The sequence below is a fragment of the Siphateles boraxobius genome, unplaced genomic scaffold, assembly GCF_051911475.1.
Source record: "Siphateles boraxobius isolate OS27281-9 unplaced genomic scaffold, OSU_SipBor_1 8, whole genome shotgun sequence".
Lineage (NCBI taxonomy): Eukaryota > Metazoa > Chordata > Actinopteri > Cypriniformes > Leuciscidae > Siphateles > Siphateles boraxobius.
This window is the reverse complement of record NW_027509208.1, coordinates 21,942,731-21,960,020: the sequence shown is the minus strand read 5'-3', so window position 1 is coordinate 21,960,020 and position 17,290 is coordinate 21,942,731. Positions and strand designations below refer to the sequence as shown.

Sequence of the window (17,290 nt, the reverse complement as noted above, 5' to 3'; positions counted from 1 at the left end):
AAAAGGGGAAAAGTCTGTCCATCTCCATTTCTGAAAACGTGTAAAATTTGAGACCCCAGCTCGGTCACATTCATATTTCACTAATGTTAATTACATAACTTGCAGTTCAGAAAGAAGTTAGAACTACCACTTGAGGGGCAGCAAACATTGGGACATGTCATTATGTACAGTAATAGTACGATTTGATTTCTATTAAAAATAAGCTAAAAAAAATAGCTTAAATTAAGCTAAAAAATAAACTGTGGTCGTCGAGTGGTAGACATTTGAAGTTAAATCAAGCTTCCACCATGTATTTTTCCTCTTCCAGTGTCGGTGATGCAGGGAGTGTTGTGATTGGTTGACAAGCTAGCCAATCAGAATTTAGCAGCTGGGTTGTGTTGAGCAAGCGAGCTGTCTGCGCTTAGAGAGCGCACGGCTGGTATGAAAGATGAAAGGAGCAAGAAAGTGAAACTTTGCACATGCGAAAGAGAACGTCTGCGCACATCCAAATACTTATTTTAAATGCAAAATTGATTTTCGTTCGCTCGAAATATTTTCTTATCTGCGAGATGAACATTTCTCCGCAAAACTCAGTTCACGCGCGTGCGAAATGCCCCTTTGCGCGCTCAAAGTGTGATCTTGCGCGCGCAGAATTGTGACCGAAATCTAATCCCATACACTACTTCCTTTCATACACTGTTGTGTGTGTTAAAGACAGTTATATTTCTCCCTCTGGTGGCGAGATGAAGGCTATTTCAGAACAGTGTGAACACATGACATTTACACCAAGCAATTCACAGCTAAAAATCGAATATACTACTAACATAAAAAAAAAAAAAAAAACTGGAAGCACGCATCATGGATACTGACAATCTTTCTACATAAGTACTTTTTTTTTAATCCAACCACCTGAGATACAGGAATTTGCAACTAATTCTGGACCATTTTACAGAATTCCCAGCTAGTATTCATTTTGACACCAAATTTTGATTTAGTTATAGTCATAATATGCATCCCAAATGACACACTATACGCACTTATTCTCTACTGTATGTACTTATGCACTATATACTCATCCGTGTAGTGTATGAACTTTATAAGGTTATGTTGTCATTCAACATCAGACTCTGATAGCCCCTCCCCCCTCTGCTACACAATTAAAGTTGTGACAGTTAAGGGCATGGAGTGTCCAACATTCCGCACTTTGTTTTTTTCTGTTAATTTAGTGCATCATAGGGGTATTTACAGTGTTCTTTTTATTTTAGGAACTTTCAGTGTGAACACAATACTCGCAGTATTTATACTTAAAAACGTCATAGAACAGTGCATAAGTATGCAAATTTGGACGCAGCTACAGTCATATTTTATTCATAATCTAGTCATCTGAAGTGTTTTAACCTAGTTTTAGTCGACTAAAATCGAATGGATTTAGTTAAATTATAATGCACCAATTAAGCATTTCTCTAAAATGTCAACACTCCCCAGGCAGCAACATAATGTCGGCCCAGATCCGGCACACATCTGGGCAGTGTAGAATCCACGTGTACCAGATGTGGGCCAGACACTATTTTGCTGTCTGGGTCATTATATACTCCTGGAGAAAACATCTATTAACCTGTTAATATGAATGATGGTTTGAACAAGCAACACAGACTGGATCACTTCCCAAATCCTCCCTCCCCAACTTATTCATCTCGTTTTTATTCGTTGACGAAATTATCAATAGATTTTCATCATATTTTTTGTCATTCAAAACTGTTTTTATCTCGTTTTCGTCAGTGAAAAAAAAAGAAAAAACATTCTGGCAAGGTTTTCTTTGTGAACAAATGTTCTTCCTGTAACATTAATAGAATGTTCGTTCAAAGTTACCTGGTCTTTAATAATGTTCCCAAAACGCTAGGACAAAAACATTATTTATTCATTGTTCATGGAAGATTTTACCTGAAATATTTAGTTGTATGTAGTTATTGTTTATGTTACTAGCCCACTTGCTTCAGAATGTTCAGACAACATTGAAAAGTAACATTCCCATTATGTCTGAAATATGATAAATTGGAATGTTCCCTTAACGTTCGCATAACCATGAAAAACATTTAAAAGACTGGACACTTCTATAACTTGATGGGAACATTAGCAAAACGTTTTTAGGACATACAGTAGGCTATTGTTGTTAGCTGCATTGTGCCTGCTCTCCAATGCCCATCAAAATGGATTGTGTCCTAGCAGAACTTTTGTCCTGTGCTATAGTTCTCCCTCGTCCCGCTTATCTGTCCGTCCATGATTAAAGTCTCTCGAGTACAAAAGTGCTGCACAAACTGAACAACAGCTGTTGAGATGAATTAGGACAACTCACAACACAAAATATCTGAAAACGGTGCCATCTAGTGGGTCAATCCCAAACTGTCACAATCTTGACTGACAATAGACATGCCTGGGAAATGGGGAAAAACTGAATGAAATCAAACCAATCAGATGAATTAGCAAAATTATGACATAGCTTTATTCTTTTCTGTATTGCCCTGAACTCAACATTACAACATTGAGTCAGGAAGGCAGATTTGAAATGTGCTTCGATACTTCAAGAAAATGCTGAGCCAGGATTGATGATTTGGGGGGTGAATTCTGAGACATTTTCTCCACTCCTCTTCATGAAACAAATGAACCGTTAGAAATATGCTTGCACAAATTGTTGACATAAGGATTGCTCCTGGATCTAGTTTATGAATACCGATGGATTGTGTAGAATACTGCTGAATACATAATCAGCGTCAGATACTGGCTCACACAACAGATCTGTGCATGTTCAGGATAACCTCCAATGACATCAGCCTCCCTCATCTCCATAGAAACAGCAGCAGTCTCAAAACATTCACTGGTACACTGAAGTAAACTACAGCCATGCAGGACATTGTGGGTTGATGCACTTTAGGATGGGCAGATTGCCATCAATCATATGTAGGCTTAAGAATTTTTTTATTTATTTTTTTCAATTGCATGAGGTGGTTCATCAGTAACCTTGGTATTCTTTGAACCCTGACAGAAAGGGGTGGGTTAACACTGGGTATCCCAACAACTGACAGAAGCATCAGACACAGTCCAGAACAAATCATGCATGGGTTCATGATAATGGTAAAGACATTCACCGCCAAACACAAGACAAGCGTCACGGTTTAACTTTACAATGAATCAAGTAAATGGCATGGAGAGAACACTAGGAAAAGAAAATGGCTTCTTTGATGGTTTGGGCTCGTCACATTTCAAAATAATCCACCCCACCCTGAACAAATTTCAAGGAACAGTTCACCCAAAAATGAGAATTCTTTGTTTTCACCCTCATTTTTATAATTTTCTGAGAACGGATCTAGTTTATGAATACCGATGGATTGTGTAGAATACTGCTGAATACATAATCACTTGTTTTCCTCTGCTGAATTTGGTCCATTTGACTTTATTTATTTGGTGTTACACAAAAGGAGTTCAAAAGTCTCAAAAAGTATTTTCAACATCATTACTCCAGTTTTCAGTGTCACATGATCATTCAGAAATCATATGCTGATTTGCTGCTCTTAATATCAATGCTGAAAATACACTCACCGGCCAAGTTATTAGGTACACCTGTTCAACTGTTCGTTAATGCAGATATCTAATCAGTCATTCACATGGCAGCAACTCAATGCATTTAGACATGTAGACATGATCAAGACGATCTGCTGAAGTTCAAACTGAGCATCAGAATAGGGAAGAAAGGAGATTTAAGTGACTTTGAATGTCTCATGGTTGTTGGTGCCAGACGGGCTGGTCTGAGTATTTCAGAAACTGCAGATCTACTGGGATTCTCATGCATAACCATCTCTCGGGTTTACAGAGAATGGTCAGAAAAAAAGTAAATATCCAGTGAGCAGCAGTTCTGCTGGTGAAAATGCCTTGATGATGTCAGAGGTCAGAGGTGAACGGCCAGACTGGTTTGAGCTGATAGAAAGGCAACAGTAACTCAAATCACCACTCGGTCTGCAGAAGAGCATCTCTGAAAACACAACAGTTGAAGCAGAGCTACAGCAGCAGAAGACACACCGGTGACACTCCTGTCAGATTAGAACAGAAACTGAAGCTACAATTCACTCAGGATCACCAAAACTGGACAATAGAAGATTGTAAAAACAATGCCTGCTCTGATGAGTCTCGATTTCTGCTCTGACATTCAGATGGTCGGGTCAGAATTTGATGAAAACAACATGAAATCATGGATCCATCCTGCCTTGTATCAACGGTTCAGGCTGCTGGTGGTGTAATGGTGTGGAGGAGATGTTCTTGCCACACTTTGAGCCTCTTAGTACGAGTTGATTATCATTTAAACACCACAGTCTACTTGAGTATTGTTGCGGACCATGTCCATCTCTTTATGACCACAGTTTACAAATCCTTCGATGGCTACTTCCAACAGGATAATATGCATGTCACAAAGCTCAAATCATCTCAAACTGATTTCTTGTCAATGTCAACAAGTTCACTAAACTTAAATGGCCTCCACAGTCTCCAGATCTCAGTCCAATAAAGCTCCTTTGGGATGTGGGGGAACAGGAGATTCACATCATGGATGTGCAGCCAACAAATCTGCAGCAACAGTGAGATGCTATCATGTCAATTCAGACTAAAATCTCTGAAGATTGTTTCCAGTTCCTTGTTGGATCTATGCCATTAATAATTAAGGCAGTTCTGAAGCCGAAAGGGGGTTCAAACCAGTACTAGCAAGGTCTACCTAATAAAGTGGCTGATGAGTGTAGTTGTGCTGCTTAAAGTCCTGTTCACACCAATGACGATAGCTGTAACTATAAAGTTTTAAACCACATGAATGATTTTTCAAGCTGATGAACAATAAAAACATTGAATCCACCTGACTTTAAAGAGCTTGAGCAATTAAAGCAGCAGACAACAACACTGCAGTGTGCTTATAATAAACAATGTTATTGCTCTTGTTGTGAATAGGCCTTAATAATTTTTATTAAAACCTTGATACATTTGTTTTCAGAGTTCTTTGATGAATAGTAATTTTAAAAGAAAGCATTTATTTGAAATCTAAATTATTTGTAACATTATTAATGCCAGAAGTCGTATGAATATTTATGGTGCCTTTTCTGTAAACCACAAAAGAAAGTAAGTCATACAGGTTTGGAATGACTTGAGGGTGAGTAAATTTTCTATTTTGGGGTGAACTATCCCTTTAAATCCACAAATAACTGCACAGCTCTATCTCTCTTTGCTTGGAGTTAAAGGGATAGTTCACCTAAAAATTTAAATTTACTCACCCTCAAGTTGTTTCAAACCTGTATGACTGACTTCTCTTGAACAGAAAAGAAGATGTTTTGAAGAATGTTGGTGACCAGACAGTTGACGTTAACCATTGACTTCTACAGTATTTTTTCCCCTACTTTGGAAGTCAATGGCTACCGTCAACTGTTTGATTACCAACATTCTTCATACCAACATACCAACTTATACAGGTTTGAAGCAACTTGTGGGTTAGTAAGTGATGACAACATTTTCATTTTTGGGTGAACTATCCCTTTAAGATGAGGGGGGAAATGCCCTAAATATCACATCCTGTCTCTTACCTGGACTCTTGTCAAGGAAAAGGCAGCAATGTGTCTGCAGTATCCATGGTAACACCTGTGGCAGATGGAGAAATGAAGATGGAAATAGTACAATGGAGTAAATTTCACACACAGAGAACGAGACAGTCAGTGAGTGGAGGGAAGAGGATGAACAGATGAGATAAACCATTTCACTGTGACAGGGGCCATGATAACTCAAGTTAATGGACTCTTCGACCTCCTGATGCTGCATGAGCAAAACAAAAAAAGAAGAAAAAAATCACAAACATAGGTAGGCTACTCCTCCACAATCCACAGTCTAGATATATTTAACTCTCAATATTGCCTTGAAAACCCCTTTGCATACATACAGATACGATTCTGTACTTATTCTGATAATGTTACGTTGAGTTAATATGTGAAAACATGATGTCATCACTGTTTTAGGCAACAGCAGGTGGGTAAAAAAATGATCATGACTATTTATGACATCAGCAGAAACGTATTTTTTTTTTGAACGACACGTGAATAATTTCCATCATCTAAGTTAAAACTGTCTTGAATTCGACTGGAACATCAGTAGGCTACAGATTATTAGAATACTGCTATAATAATAACAACACTATAGTATTTCCATATCTGCAATACCTTTTTCAGAGCTGACATTCTCCAGGGGTTCGTAGCATCGCTTGAATGCGGATGTTTAAGATCAGGATCAGGTGTGTATGTCCATGGCTTTCATAAACACACACGTGTTCAGCTGCAGTCCGTTCGCATCAGCACAATCCCGGCAGACCTTCCGCATCATCCGTCCGCTCAAACCCATACACTGCGTTATCATAACTCAAAAAATACATCTGATTAAGACACTGAGCTTATAAAGAAAGAAGGTGGTCATGTTCGAGAGGCATTCAAAAAAAGCGTCATTGCCATAAATAACTTGACAACTTTTGAGACGTTTCGTCCACTAGGGGGAGCGATAGATAGATAGATAGATAGATAGATAGATAGATAGATAGATAGATAGATAGATAATCTAGCCGATAAAGCAAGCAGTGTAGTCTGTTATTGATTACATACATGATAAAAAAAAAGTGTAGGCTTTAAAGTAATCTATTAGATTAGGCTACGCGTTAATTTAATTTGACTACTTTTTGACAATTCTTGACCTAACGTGTCTTATTTTGTTCTTGTGCCATAATGATATGAAAATACAAAGAGAAAGAAACTATATTACATTTTTTATCAACAACATGAAGTGCTTTAAAGTAACATTACATTAAGTCATGGTTTCCCAATTTGTGAAGGAACCGAAAAGCTGATAATTTAATCAAAAAAACGAAAAACAGTTAGAAAAAAACACTAGCTAATAATAATATACATTTTCGGGTTTTCCTGCATGTCATGTTACCATTAACCGACATTAATGTGAATATGTAGGCTAATCAGGGGAAAAAAGATGAGCATTTTTAAAACATACTATTCTAATTACAAGTAGGCCTACTTAAGTTTTGGAATCTGATTATGTAATTAAGTTTACATGTAATCAGTTACTACCCAGAACTGACAGATAGATAGATAGATAGATAATTTTTTAAATAAAACATTTGATGTATTTTTATTAAATTACTAATGTATTATCAATTTTACCATGAAGTACCTTCTCAACAGTTTGGTAGATGCCTGTACAGAAAAACAGCTTCTGTTGGGAAGAAAACACTGATTGTTTTTTATTATTGCCCCAACAACATAAAAACTTCAAAGAAAACATTTTTCCATTGCTTTTTTCTTGGTGATGATGATAAAGGGTAAATTTGTTGCTCTAATTTAACGTTATGTTTGTATGTTTACGAGAATTAAGACAAGAAATCTAACAGTTTTAACATTAACAAAATCTGTCACTTCATAAGAAATATCTTTCCATTTGGTAAAAAAAAAAACTTTATTGGATAAATACCATTTATATGACAATGATAAGTTTTGCAAACAGCAATGATCATAAGTGTCACAGGTTATCATGTATAAATGGGATCCATATGTCAATAATAAGGGCAAATGAGTGAATTATTAATGCAAACCGTATAAATTTTTTTTTTTTAAACAAACAAGACATTCAAAAGGCCTCAACAAATTATGAGTTATGCTTGATAAATATGCACATTCAACATTGGTAATATGAATATATAAAAAAAAGGGTGAAAAATAAGACAAATGCTTTGAATACTAATCATTTCACAGACAGAAAATGGGAATGTATTAGTTCACTACTACTTGTTTACATTTTTTATTCAAATATTTTCCAGTGGTGAAATTTTGAAATGAAATTTCCTCTCAGTTTAAATGACCCTTGAAAGAAGCGTCAAAACGGACTAAAAACTTTTTTTTTTTTTAAACCCTAATGTGTTTGCACTATACAATTTCTATAATTTAAATGGTTTTGAACTTTCTGAACTGGGAGTTTGGGCTTGTTCTATGAGGTCGGGATGCCGCTGCCGATGGGAGGAGTGGAGAGGGGCGGCAGGAGGAGACTCTTGAGTTTCAGTGACATGGCTGCAATCTCTGGGTCCTGAGTTTCATACATCTTTACCAGCCGCGCGAATTTGAGAACACCTGAAAGGCAAAATGCAGAGGTTGAAATGACAGCTTTTTATTAGTGTTTGCATGTTTTGCATCCTCAATCTCACCTTCTCCCTCATTGTTGAAGCCGTATGCTTTGATGACCTCCTGTTGGATCTGAGTGGCTACGGGAAGCACCAGCTGCAGCATCTTGCCCATGTCATTGCAGGCGCTTTCTCTGGCTTCCTCCATGCGGGCTGCGTTCTCAGGCATGGAGAAAGCCTGGATCACCTCACTGAGAACAACTGCAATGGATGAATGGGAAAACAGTTGAAAAATGTTTGTTGACTAATTTTCTTTTCATGACTAAAGGCCATTGCACACTGAGTCCGAAATTCGCATCCAAAATTTTCGCACGTTAAAATATAAATACGACCTCACGTTATGTCAATCACGCTTGCACACTGCATCCGAAACTTTCGCCCGTCATAAAAAAAATTCGAATCAGGATCGATTTTCTTTGTTTTACGCATGATCCGTAGCAAGCAGTTGGAATGATGTTTTGACAATTCAGAGCCACCGAATCACGAATACAAAAATTTTGGACATTGACAATTAAAATGGACAATTCTCGCAGAATTTATTATAAATAACTTTTTTTATTCATGTGCCCTTAAATAACTAAAATAACTTCCCCTCCCTCTTGAAGCGACATCTCTGATGATGTGTTTACTGGCGTGAGGGCGAGACAACCTGTCAATCACATGAAATAGCTATAGCTATAGCAGCTATAGCAAACCAAAGCCATCCAATCTATTCCTGATGAACAAAATCAAGTCTCACCCGACATTTTTTGTTTGTTTGTTTGAGAAGCCGTTTTTCTCAGATATACGTCACAATAAAGAAGAAAAGTACAGAGCCCCGCCGCACGTGACATGCAGACAAAAATGCATATATCATAGGCACAAATTATGTTGAATCAAATCCGTTCCCACAAATTAATTTAAATCAAATTCACTCCCACGAATTAAGTGAAATCAAACAAATTCAAACCCACGAAGTAAGTTAAATCAAACAAATTAGATCTCACGAATTAAGTTAAGTGAAATATGTTCCCACGAATAAAGTTAAATCAAATTCATTCCCACAAATTAAGAATTCGCTCCCATGTATTAAATTAAATCAAATTCACTCAGACGAATTAAGAATTTGCTCCTAAAAATTAAGTTAAATCAAACAAATTGGATCCCACGAATTAAGTTAAATCAAATTCAATCCCACGAATTAAGTTAAAGGTATAGCGGATGATTTTCTTTTTCCGGGTGGGTAGCCTATACTATTGGTCCACCTAAGTGTCAATCATTCTGGTGATATGTTTACGTAAGGCCGTCGTACGTGCTCGTCCGTATGTAGTTTTCGCTTTCTGCGCATGCGCACTTTCAGGTGTATTATGTGTGATGAGTTACGGTTTCAGCCATTCCTTTGAAAATGGCTGAGGGTCGAAAGACAAAAAATGTATACAAAGTGTATGATAAGAAGAGAAAGGCCGCAGAATATATAAACAAGACCAGAGTGATTTTGGGTGAATATTTCACACGCTGGCGTGCGCTAAAAGCACAGGTTGTGCTTCCCATTGATGCCGCAGTCGCGAAGATTCTACTAGACAGGTAAAGTTTGTCATGCTATATGGAGAAATTCATTTAAAATCACTGCTAGTAAAAGTTAATGTAGACTATGATTAGCGATGCTAGCTCTGGCACAAGTCATGCACCGCGTAGACACGGTAAACATCTCAATTTGTCTAAAGTAGCCTTATGACCAAATGGTAAATTGTATCATGCTGAAATATTCTAAAACCTTGTGTGTTCATTTTCGATAATTACAATGTGTTCACCATAGTATTTATTACACAAATGCAACAAGCTAATTCTCCATTGCATATCATGGCTTGAGTCCTCGGTCACTCAACACGTTTAATAGGCGTTCCCTCTCGGGAGCAAATAGAGTGTTGCGCAAGTGCATTTTTAAAAAAATTGGAGAGGGCTAGTCTTCTCTAAAATTCGGAAAGATCCTCCGCTATACCTTTAAATGAAATATGTTCTCACGAATAGTTAAATCTGAATTGAGTTAAATGAATTGTTAAATCAATTGCATTCCTACTAATTAAGAATTAATCACTACTGTTTACCGTTTACTTACTTACTGTGTTGATTTAAATAAAACAAGGGAACAAATTATTTCCTATGGCTATGAAATAAATGTTTTCCCCCCACGTCTTATGAGGGGCTCCGTAGAAAAGGCTATTGCAAATTCTGTTCCATACTGACTTTTAAAGGTGCCATGTGCCAGAATTGAGTTAAAAATATACAAAAAATGAGTTACACGGATCAAAAGAATGAGAAGAAATAAGGGCGATGATGTCATTAAAAAAATGAAAAGTTATATTGTTGCAGAGATATCAACCTGAATTAGCATGCTAAATTACTAGCCCCGGCCCGACAGATGTCATAATGCCAGTTTCGGCCATGGGAGGCGGTATGCGGGCAACACCAGCAAAACTGCAATACACGAATAAGTCGCACGGCTTGTGGGCGTACTTGAACCTGATGTCAATCGTGTGGAAAGTACACCCCACTACTACAGTTCAGTTCAGGGAAGAGAGCGGAAGAATGGCTGAAGCCCTTGGCAAGAGACCATTACCACAACCACCCGCTGCAGGGGAAAAAAACGCGCTAGGTCAGTATTATGTATGAAGAATACATTTAGGTAAGTTGTAGCATACTGTATCTTTCAACAGTGTTTGAGTGTTTTTACTATTAGCTAGTAGAGATGATCGGTTCACGTGCGCTAGGGATCTGTCGTGTGACCTTAACATTTACAAGCGCCAAAACGGTATTTTTTGTTTGAATTGCGTAATAACATTGACAGAATCGGTGACGGTGAATTCGTGAGAGTTGGCAGCTCTGAATGGCGCTAGCTTGGTCAACAGCAGCGAATGCTGTCTGTCAAATTAATGTAATTCAAACTAACAATAAAAATGTAATATGAACAAAACGAATATGAACATTCACTGGTGAAGGGGAGTAGCTTGAAGATGTCATTTAAAAATCACTTGACATCAACCAACGTTCCTCTGGAGTCAAAACGTCCTCTATTAGGAGTTGGCTCGGCTTCGGCTATGGCTCTAGGGTCGTAGTGAAGGTAGGGGCGGAGCATAGAGACTATACCGTTTCTCGTTTGTTACTCTAGAGTAGATCAATTCACTTTCTGGAAGTAGACTGCCCCCATCTGTTATGGAATGTGGAGTATGAATCGATTTTTTTTGCGGATATTACACAAGGCACCTTTAAACACTTACTGTGACTATATCAAGATGAAATATTGTTGATATCTCAGAGATTAGGGTAGCCGATATATACAATTTATATTTATAATTTATATATATATATATGTAACGGAGGCCAGCTAGTAGTTGCTGTGCGAGTAAACCTCACTCCTCTGATCTCAAAAGGCTCTCTAGCGACGGATGCTAGTGGCTGCAGTCTTTAGCCTCCTTGTTAGAGCGCCTGACTATCATGCCGGAGACCCGGGTTCGAGGCCCGCTCGGAGCGGGTCGAGTGGGACCCGGGTGAAGGGGGTTACATATATATATATTTTTTTTATTTACTTAATATGTAATAAATTAAAATTAAGTTTGAAATAACTGAAATTAAAAATAAATCTGTAAAATAAACAAACCCATTACAGTATTTTTTCACAAATAAAAAAATTGTTTACAAAATATGAGTTAAAAGGAAATAAACTGTAGCAAACAGGACACTCAGTCATTTAGTAAGTTTGTGCACACTGGGAATCATATATATCTGACACAGCATAGTGAGCATCGATGCTCCCTGGTATTTATGGTTTATTGTGGTACTTTTTAGGGAGCGAACGTTTGAGTGCACTGGAAGGATTTTGCGATTGAGATAGCCCTTATAATGGCCGACATCCCTGATCAGTGCCCTACCGAACTAGGGAGCTTATTGAGACGCACCCTGAAACAGTCATCAGTGTCCCAATGTCTACTGAGCCAGGCTCCTTAGCAGTGCCGAATTAGTGTACACGATAAACTAATTTACGACCTAGGGAGCTGATTGAGATGCTGATGAAAGTTTCATTGCGTAAAACTAGACTAAAATTCCCCCAACTTTTAGTAAACTAAAACATGGTTAAATAAAAAATATAAAAAAACAGGATAGGTTACCTAAATATGACAATAACTAAAAAGGACTAAATTAAAAAAATACATGTCATGCCAAGTCGTTAATGAAAACTATGACGAAATATGTTAGGGGACAAATTGTCTTTCCATGACTAAGTCTAGAGACTCTTATATCAAAATGGACAATTATTGTATGCTCGTAGAATTTATTGTAAATTATTTTTTATTCATGTGCCCTTTGGAATCTTAAAGGAATTCTAGCTTCAAAAAAGAACCAGACATTCACTGCCATTATAAAGCTTGGAAGAGCTAGGACAATAGTTAAGGCCTAACTCTTGATTGTGTTCGTCTGAAAGAAGAATGTCATATACACCTAGGATGACTTGAGGGCGAGTAAATCATGGGCTAATTTCCATCGTTGGGCATGTAACATCTCTCTCACCTCTTGCCTGCTCCACAGTGAGCGAGGGCTGCTGTGCTGGGGCAGAGGCCATGCCGGCTCACTCCACGGGGCAGATTCACCACCGATGACTGCAATGGCAAATTTAAACAACTATATAATCGCTATGACATTATTTCAGCGAAGAACACTACATGAGCTTGACTGTTTATCTTTCTCCAGCAACACATTTTCAACATCAACTTGAGAACACTGGCAGCTGTGTACCATTACGGTATCACTACGTACTGTATTTATAAAATATAATAATATTAATAATAATAATAGAAGAAGAACACAATTTCAATAGTGTTATGGTTGTCCATCTGTAGTTTTCATTGTAGACAACATTAGCTCTTGGTAATAATTAAGAGCAATAATGAAATACCCAACAAATACTTAAATATAAGGAATAAATAGCGGAACATATTGCTTTCAATCAGCCTCAACTTAACGTTAACGTTACAAAGATTATTAGACTCGTGTAATTGTTACGAAAAATGAGACCTATGCTGGGTTTAGCTTTTATCTTTCACTGGCATGTTAGTTCCGCTTACGCAATTGATCATTGTCTCTGAGCTCCAAAGTTAAATATGTCATTATTTTTTTCCCTAATGATATTTTTAACATTTCTATGTACTTACATCGTTGATGCCAGTACCTGATCACAGCCTCTCCTGTGACGCACGCACACTTCCGGTCGGTACAGCCGTTATAGTGTCCGTTGGAAACAACAACAACTGAACCATAGAAATAAGATAGAAGAATTGCAATGAAACTATCAACAATGTGAGGCCCGAATTTTGTTTCGGATTAGTGTAGTACGATTGGTCTAAATTATACTTCTCTAATTTAACTATTCACTGTGTATTTTCAGTCAAATGCTCATGAAGTGTGTCACTGTAATTGCCATTATAATAATCGGACCTTTGCTGAAAGAGTGTTGTCACTTGATACCTGTTACTTTTCTCAGCGCTAGTTAGACTGGTCCAGTAACAGAGGTCTGCGTTTACCGACCTATGTGCCATTTAAATGACTTTATACAGATTGCTGCGCGCTTACGATTTCATGTATGTCATATATTAATCATTTCAATGAATAAACTTAAAACAGTATATGTTTTATGTGATATTGTTTTTCATCGAGACAAAAACACGTCCTGAAATTTGAATGCGGTTAAATGAAGGATTCGCCACTAAGCGCCCCTAGCTGCTACAGGAAACACGTTTTGGTCAACAAACAGTCATCTGACACAGCATCGTTTGTCGACCGGTGCAAAATCAGTAACTGTTACGGATTCTACGGAAGTCTGGTAATATACTGACACGTATGTTTGATTTAATGACCACAACCACATACATTTAGACTCTAATTACATTTCAGGTATGAAATATGGAACGCAAGCTGGCTGAATTCAGAGCCCGAAAGAAAGCCCAGACTGAAGCTGAGAAACCTGCTGTTCGTGAGATCAAGAGTGAAATGAAAGCAATAACAAGCGATGATTCTCCGGCTGTGTCTCCTGACACAACTGAGTTCCTGAAGCCCAACACCTGCCCTCAGAGTCCACACAAACAGGTATACAGTATGCACAGTATTAAAATGATAATTACAACTATGGAAGCTTGTTTCCGCCACGGAATAAAATCAAATAAAAAAAGCTAATGACGACCTTTTACCTCACAATTCTGACTTTTTTTCTCTCGCAATTTTGAGTTTATATCTCTCAGTTCTGACTTTATAACTCTCAATTGCGAGTTGATATTACAGTTCTGAGGACAAAAGGTCAGAATTGCGAAAAAAAATCGCAATTACTTTTCAGTTTTATACGGGAGTTTAATGCCATTTCCTTACTTTTTTGTAAATATCTCACAATTCTGAGAAAAACTAATTAGAATTGCGCATTCTAAACTGGAATTTGCGAGAATTAAAGTCTGAATAGCTTAAAAAAGAATTGTGAAATAAAAGTCAAAACGACAACTACCCTTTTTAAAGGAAATGTTTTTCATAAACCCTTTTTATTGTACTGGTTGAAACCCTCTTCACATCCTAATAATAATCAATAATATATATATTTTTTTTTACATATATCTCCTGTGAAAATCAGGACCAAAAAAAGTTTATCCAATCATTGCAATCATTACCTGTCTGTCAACCTGTATTTCCAAACCTCCGCACACCTGCTTGCGCAGACATTATCATTGTTTCATGAGGCTATCCAGACAAACTGCAGCCACCTTTTAAAGTTTCTCCTGAACCAAAACAAGCTTATCTGTGTTCACTCCTTGTCATAACCGTAATTACGAGATGGCAACTTGTGAAGTTATACCGTGGCTGTTCACGTCCTCGGTTTAATGCGTTTCTATGTCAACACTATCATATACTATTTGCAGACTCTGCTGTACACATTAATGTGTTTTAAAGGAGGCGTGGATTTGGAGACGTTCTGAAGGGAGGGTGGGATCTTATGCTCTCAAAGCGGACTTTCTATTGCTAGCCTCTACGAATTTCCCTACTCTACCTTTAATGTCTTATTCCGAGGAGTAATCAAGTTTCCATATAAAACTGAAAACTGACCGTGTCATTTTTGTCCAACTAAATGTAAATTTTTCCTGTTATTTCAGGATCAAGGTGATCTTTTGAATACTACATCCGGTTGTTGGCTTCAGCGTCTGGTTCTTACCCATCTGACCCTGTTTAAAGTGCTGCTGTGGCTTGTGCTGTTGGGACTTTTTTCAGAACTTGAGTTTGGCCTGCCATTTTTTCTCATATCGTTATTCTACTGGCTCTATGAGGGCCTTCGAAGCCCAAAACCCAGACAACCTGGAGAAATGAGCGCATACTCTGTGTTTAACCCTGATTGTCAACCCATTCTGGGGACTTTAACAGCCGAACAGCTTGAAGGAGAGATGGGATTCATGGTAATCAATTCTTGATGGCCAATACATTAACATGTTTCAAAGTCATGCAAACTTTGCAGCCAACTGTCTGGACAACAAGGAAGATTGTCTAAATGTGGACTTGGGAAACTTATTTGCATTATATTAATGTATCTCAGTTCTTTAATGGTTTACTCGTATTAACCTAAATAAAGTGCATTATTTCATTAATATAGATATACATATAACACCCCCTTCTTACAGTTTAATCCAATCATACATCTATCAAATGAGAACAGGTCACACATTTTTAAGTTAACTCTCAGCTATAGGTTCTGTTGTCCAAACTAATTTAATATCTGGAGCTGAAATGTATTAATGAGTGATAGAACTTTTTGATGAATGCATATAGAACTGCGCTAGAATAAAATATCTCAGATTCAGATGTATTCAGTGCTCTTTGACTTAATTAAGTTCTGTATTTTATCAGAAAACTCTATTAAGCCTAGTGTGACTACAACCTACTACACTACACTAAAATAACAATGAGGGCTAACTGTACACACTTTTAGGGAGCATGGTTATGGTTTTACTTAAATGTATCTTATGGAAAATAAAGTAGGCTACATGCAAAGTTTGATTTATTTTTTGCCATATGTTACTATATATATACATATATGTGTGTGTATATATATATATATATATATATACATACACACAGTATCAATACACTATCAGTATATTGGATCTATGCATTAGTCTTAAAGTGACAGACCTAATATTTCTGTTGCTGTGTCTGTGTTAATAATGTTAATCAAACACCAAAGGAAAAATCACACACTGCTCTTGACTGAATAACTTTTGGTAAATTTATATTAGTTATGCTATTAGTTTTAGCTGTGGTATAGAATTTGGAATAGAGAATTTTCACTTTTATCTAAAATTTTGGTTATAACTGCCTATTTTTGCAAAAAAAAGTTTCATTGAAAATATCTATGGCTGGTAAATTTTCTTAATTCACCGCCTATTGGCAGGTGTTCCAAAAAGTTAGTTATGGTGTGTGTATATATATATATATATATATATATATATATATATATATATATATATATATATATATATATATATATATATATATATACTGTATATTGTAAGTATTCTTCTATAAATGCAATTACTTTCCTTCACCAACATCATAATTCAAACAACAAATTATTGATTTTAGTAAGGTTTTTAGGTGTGCGAATTAAAGTCAGCATGAAACGGAAGTTGTGATATATTTCCTTCCTTCTTGTGATCTATTCATGTCAAACATGGATCGGCTTCTTGTACAAGAAAAGATTTTGGGTAGAATTTGATTTTGTCCATCAGGATAGGAAGTTATTTTATTAAAGATTACAAGAGCACATGAATTAAAAAAAATCATAAAATGCCCTGATAAATCACAATAAATACTGCAGTATTCCATAAAAACAGCAATTTGTCTAGTTTGATTTCAGGAAGACTTTAAATGAAGTTCACCCTAAAAAAAAGAAAATTCTTTCATAATTTACAAACCCTCATTTAAAACCCGTATGACTTTATATAATGATAGAAATTTGGGTGAACTATTGCTTTAAAAAGAAAGCAACCTAACGGGCACTAAGAC

The 17,290-nt window shown here is 36.8% G+C and overlaps 3 protein-coding genes across 5 annotated transcripts in view; 1 reads left to right on the top strand and 2 right to left on the bottom strand.

Annotated features, from left to right (window-relative positions):
• The window catches only part of LOC143729665 (disks large-associated protein 2-like), a 195,001-nt gene extending 188,527 nt beyond the window's left edge, over nucleotides 1–6,474 (bottom strand). Inside the window, exons 1-2 of one of the 2 annotated variants that reach the window (XM_077221001.1) lie at nucleotides 6,216–6,474; nucleotides 5,589–5,643 (exon numbers count right to left, since the gene is read on the bottom strand). In XM_077221001.1, the coding sequence (XP_077077116.1) occupies nucleotides 5,589–5,643; nucleotides 6,216–6,233 (73 nt within the window). In that variant the 5' untranslated portion in view covers nucleotides 6,234–6,474. Of the gene's footprint in view, nucleotides 1–5,588; nucleotides 5,857–6,215 lie in introns of those variants that run through there. The other variant, XM_077221002.1, reaches the window with a different exon arrangement.
• A 1,016-nt stretch (nucleotides 6,475–7,490) lies between these two features.
• On the bottom strand, nucleotides 7,491–13,468 carry grcc10 (gene rich cluster, C10 gene). Its single transcript, XM_077221029.1, has 4 exons — nucleotides 13,411–13,468; nucleotides 12,770–12,858; nucleotides 8,252–8,428; nucleotides 7,491–8,177 (listed from the first exon to the last, which is right to left on the bottom strand). The coding sequence occupies exons 2-4, from the start codon at nucleotides 12,819–12,821 to the stop codon at nucleotides 8,038–8,040; spliced, it is 369 nt and encodes a 122-aa protein (XP_077077144.1). The 5' UTR covers nucleotides 12,822–12,858; nucleotides 13,411–13,468; the 3' UTR covers nucleotides 7,491–8,037.
• On the top strand, nucleotides 13,468–16,276 carry saysd1 (SAYSVFN motif domain containing 1). Of its 2 annotated transcripts, XM_077221026.1 has the most exons (3): nucleotides 13,468–14,078; nucleotides 14,150–14,341; nucleotides 15,388–16,276. In XM_077221026.1, the coding sequence occupies exons 2-3, from the start codon at nucleotides 14,159–14,161 to the stop codon at nucleotides 15,697–15,699; spliced, it is 495 nt and encodes a 164-aa protein (XP_077077141.1). In that variant the 5' UTR covers nucleotides 13,468–14,078; nucleotides 14,150–14,158; the 3' UTR covers nucleotides 15,700–16,276. The 2 variants fall into 2 exon arrangements, with proteins under 2 accessions (XP_077077141.1, XP_077077142.1); XM_077221027.1 differs by lacking the exon at nucleotides 13,468–14,078 and having other exon boundaries at nucleotides 14,085–14,341.
• The last annotated feature ends 1,014 nt before the right edge of the window (nucleotides 16,277–17,290 follow it).

What these genes read in the sequence shown, in the direction of transcription:
- grcc10 (XM_077221029.1), bottom strand. Translation starts at nt 12,821, where the DNA reads ATGGCCTCTGCCCCAGCACAGCAGCCCTCGCTCACTGTGGAGCAGGCA. An exon ending in CACTGTGGAGCAGGCAAGAG is followed by an intron (nt 8,429 to 12,769) that starts GTGAGAGAGATG and finishes CATCCATTGCAG; the next exon opens with TTGTTCTCAGTGAGGTGATC. An exon ending in CTTCAACAATGAGGGAGAAG is followed by an intron (nt 8,178 to 8,251) that starts GTGAGATTGAGG and finishes TTTGCCTTTCAG; the next exon opens with GTGTTCTCAAATTCGCGCGG.
- saysd1 (XM_077221026.1), top strand. Translation starts at nt 14,159, where the DNA reads ATGGAACGCAAGCTGGCTGAATTCAGAGCCCGAAAGAAAGCCCAGACT. An exon ending in CTCAGAGTCCACACAAACAG is followed by an intron (nt 14,342 to 15,387) that starts GTATACAGTATG and finishes CTGTTATTTCAG; the next exon opens with GATCAAGGTGATCTTTTGAA.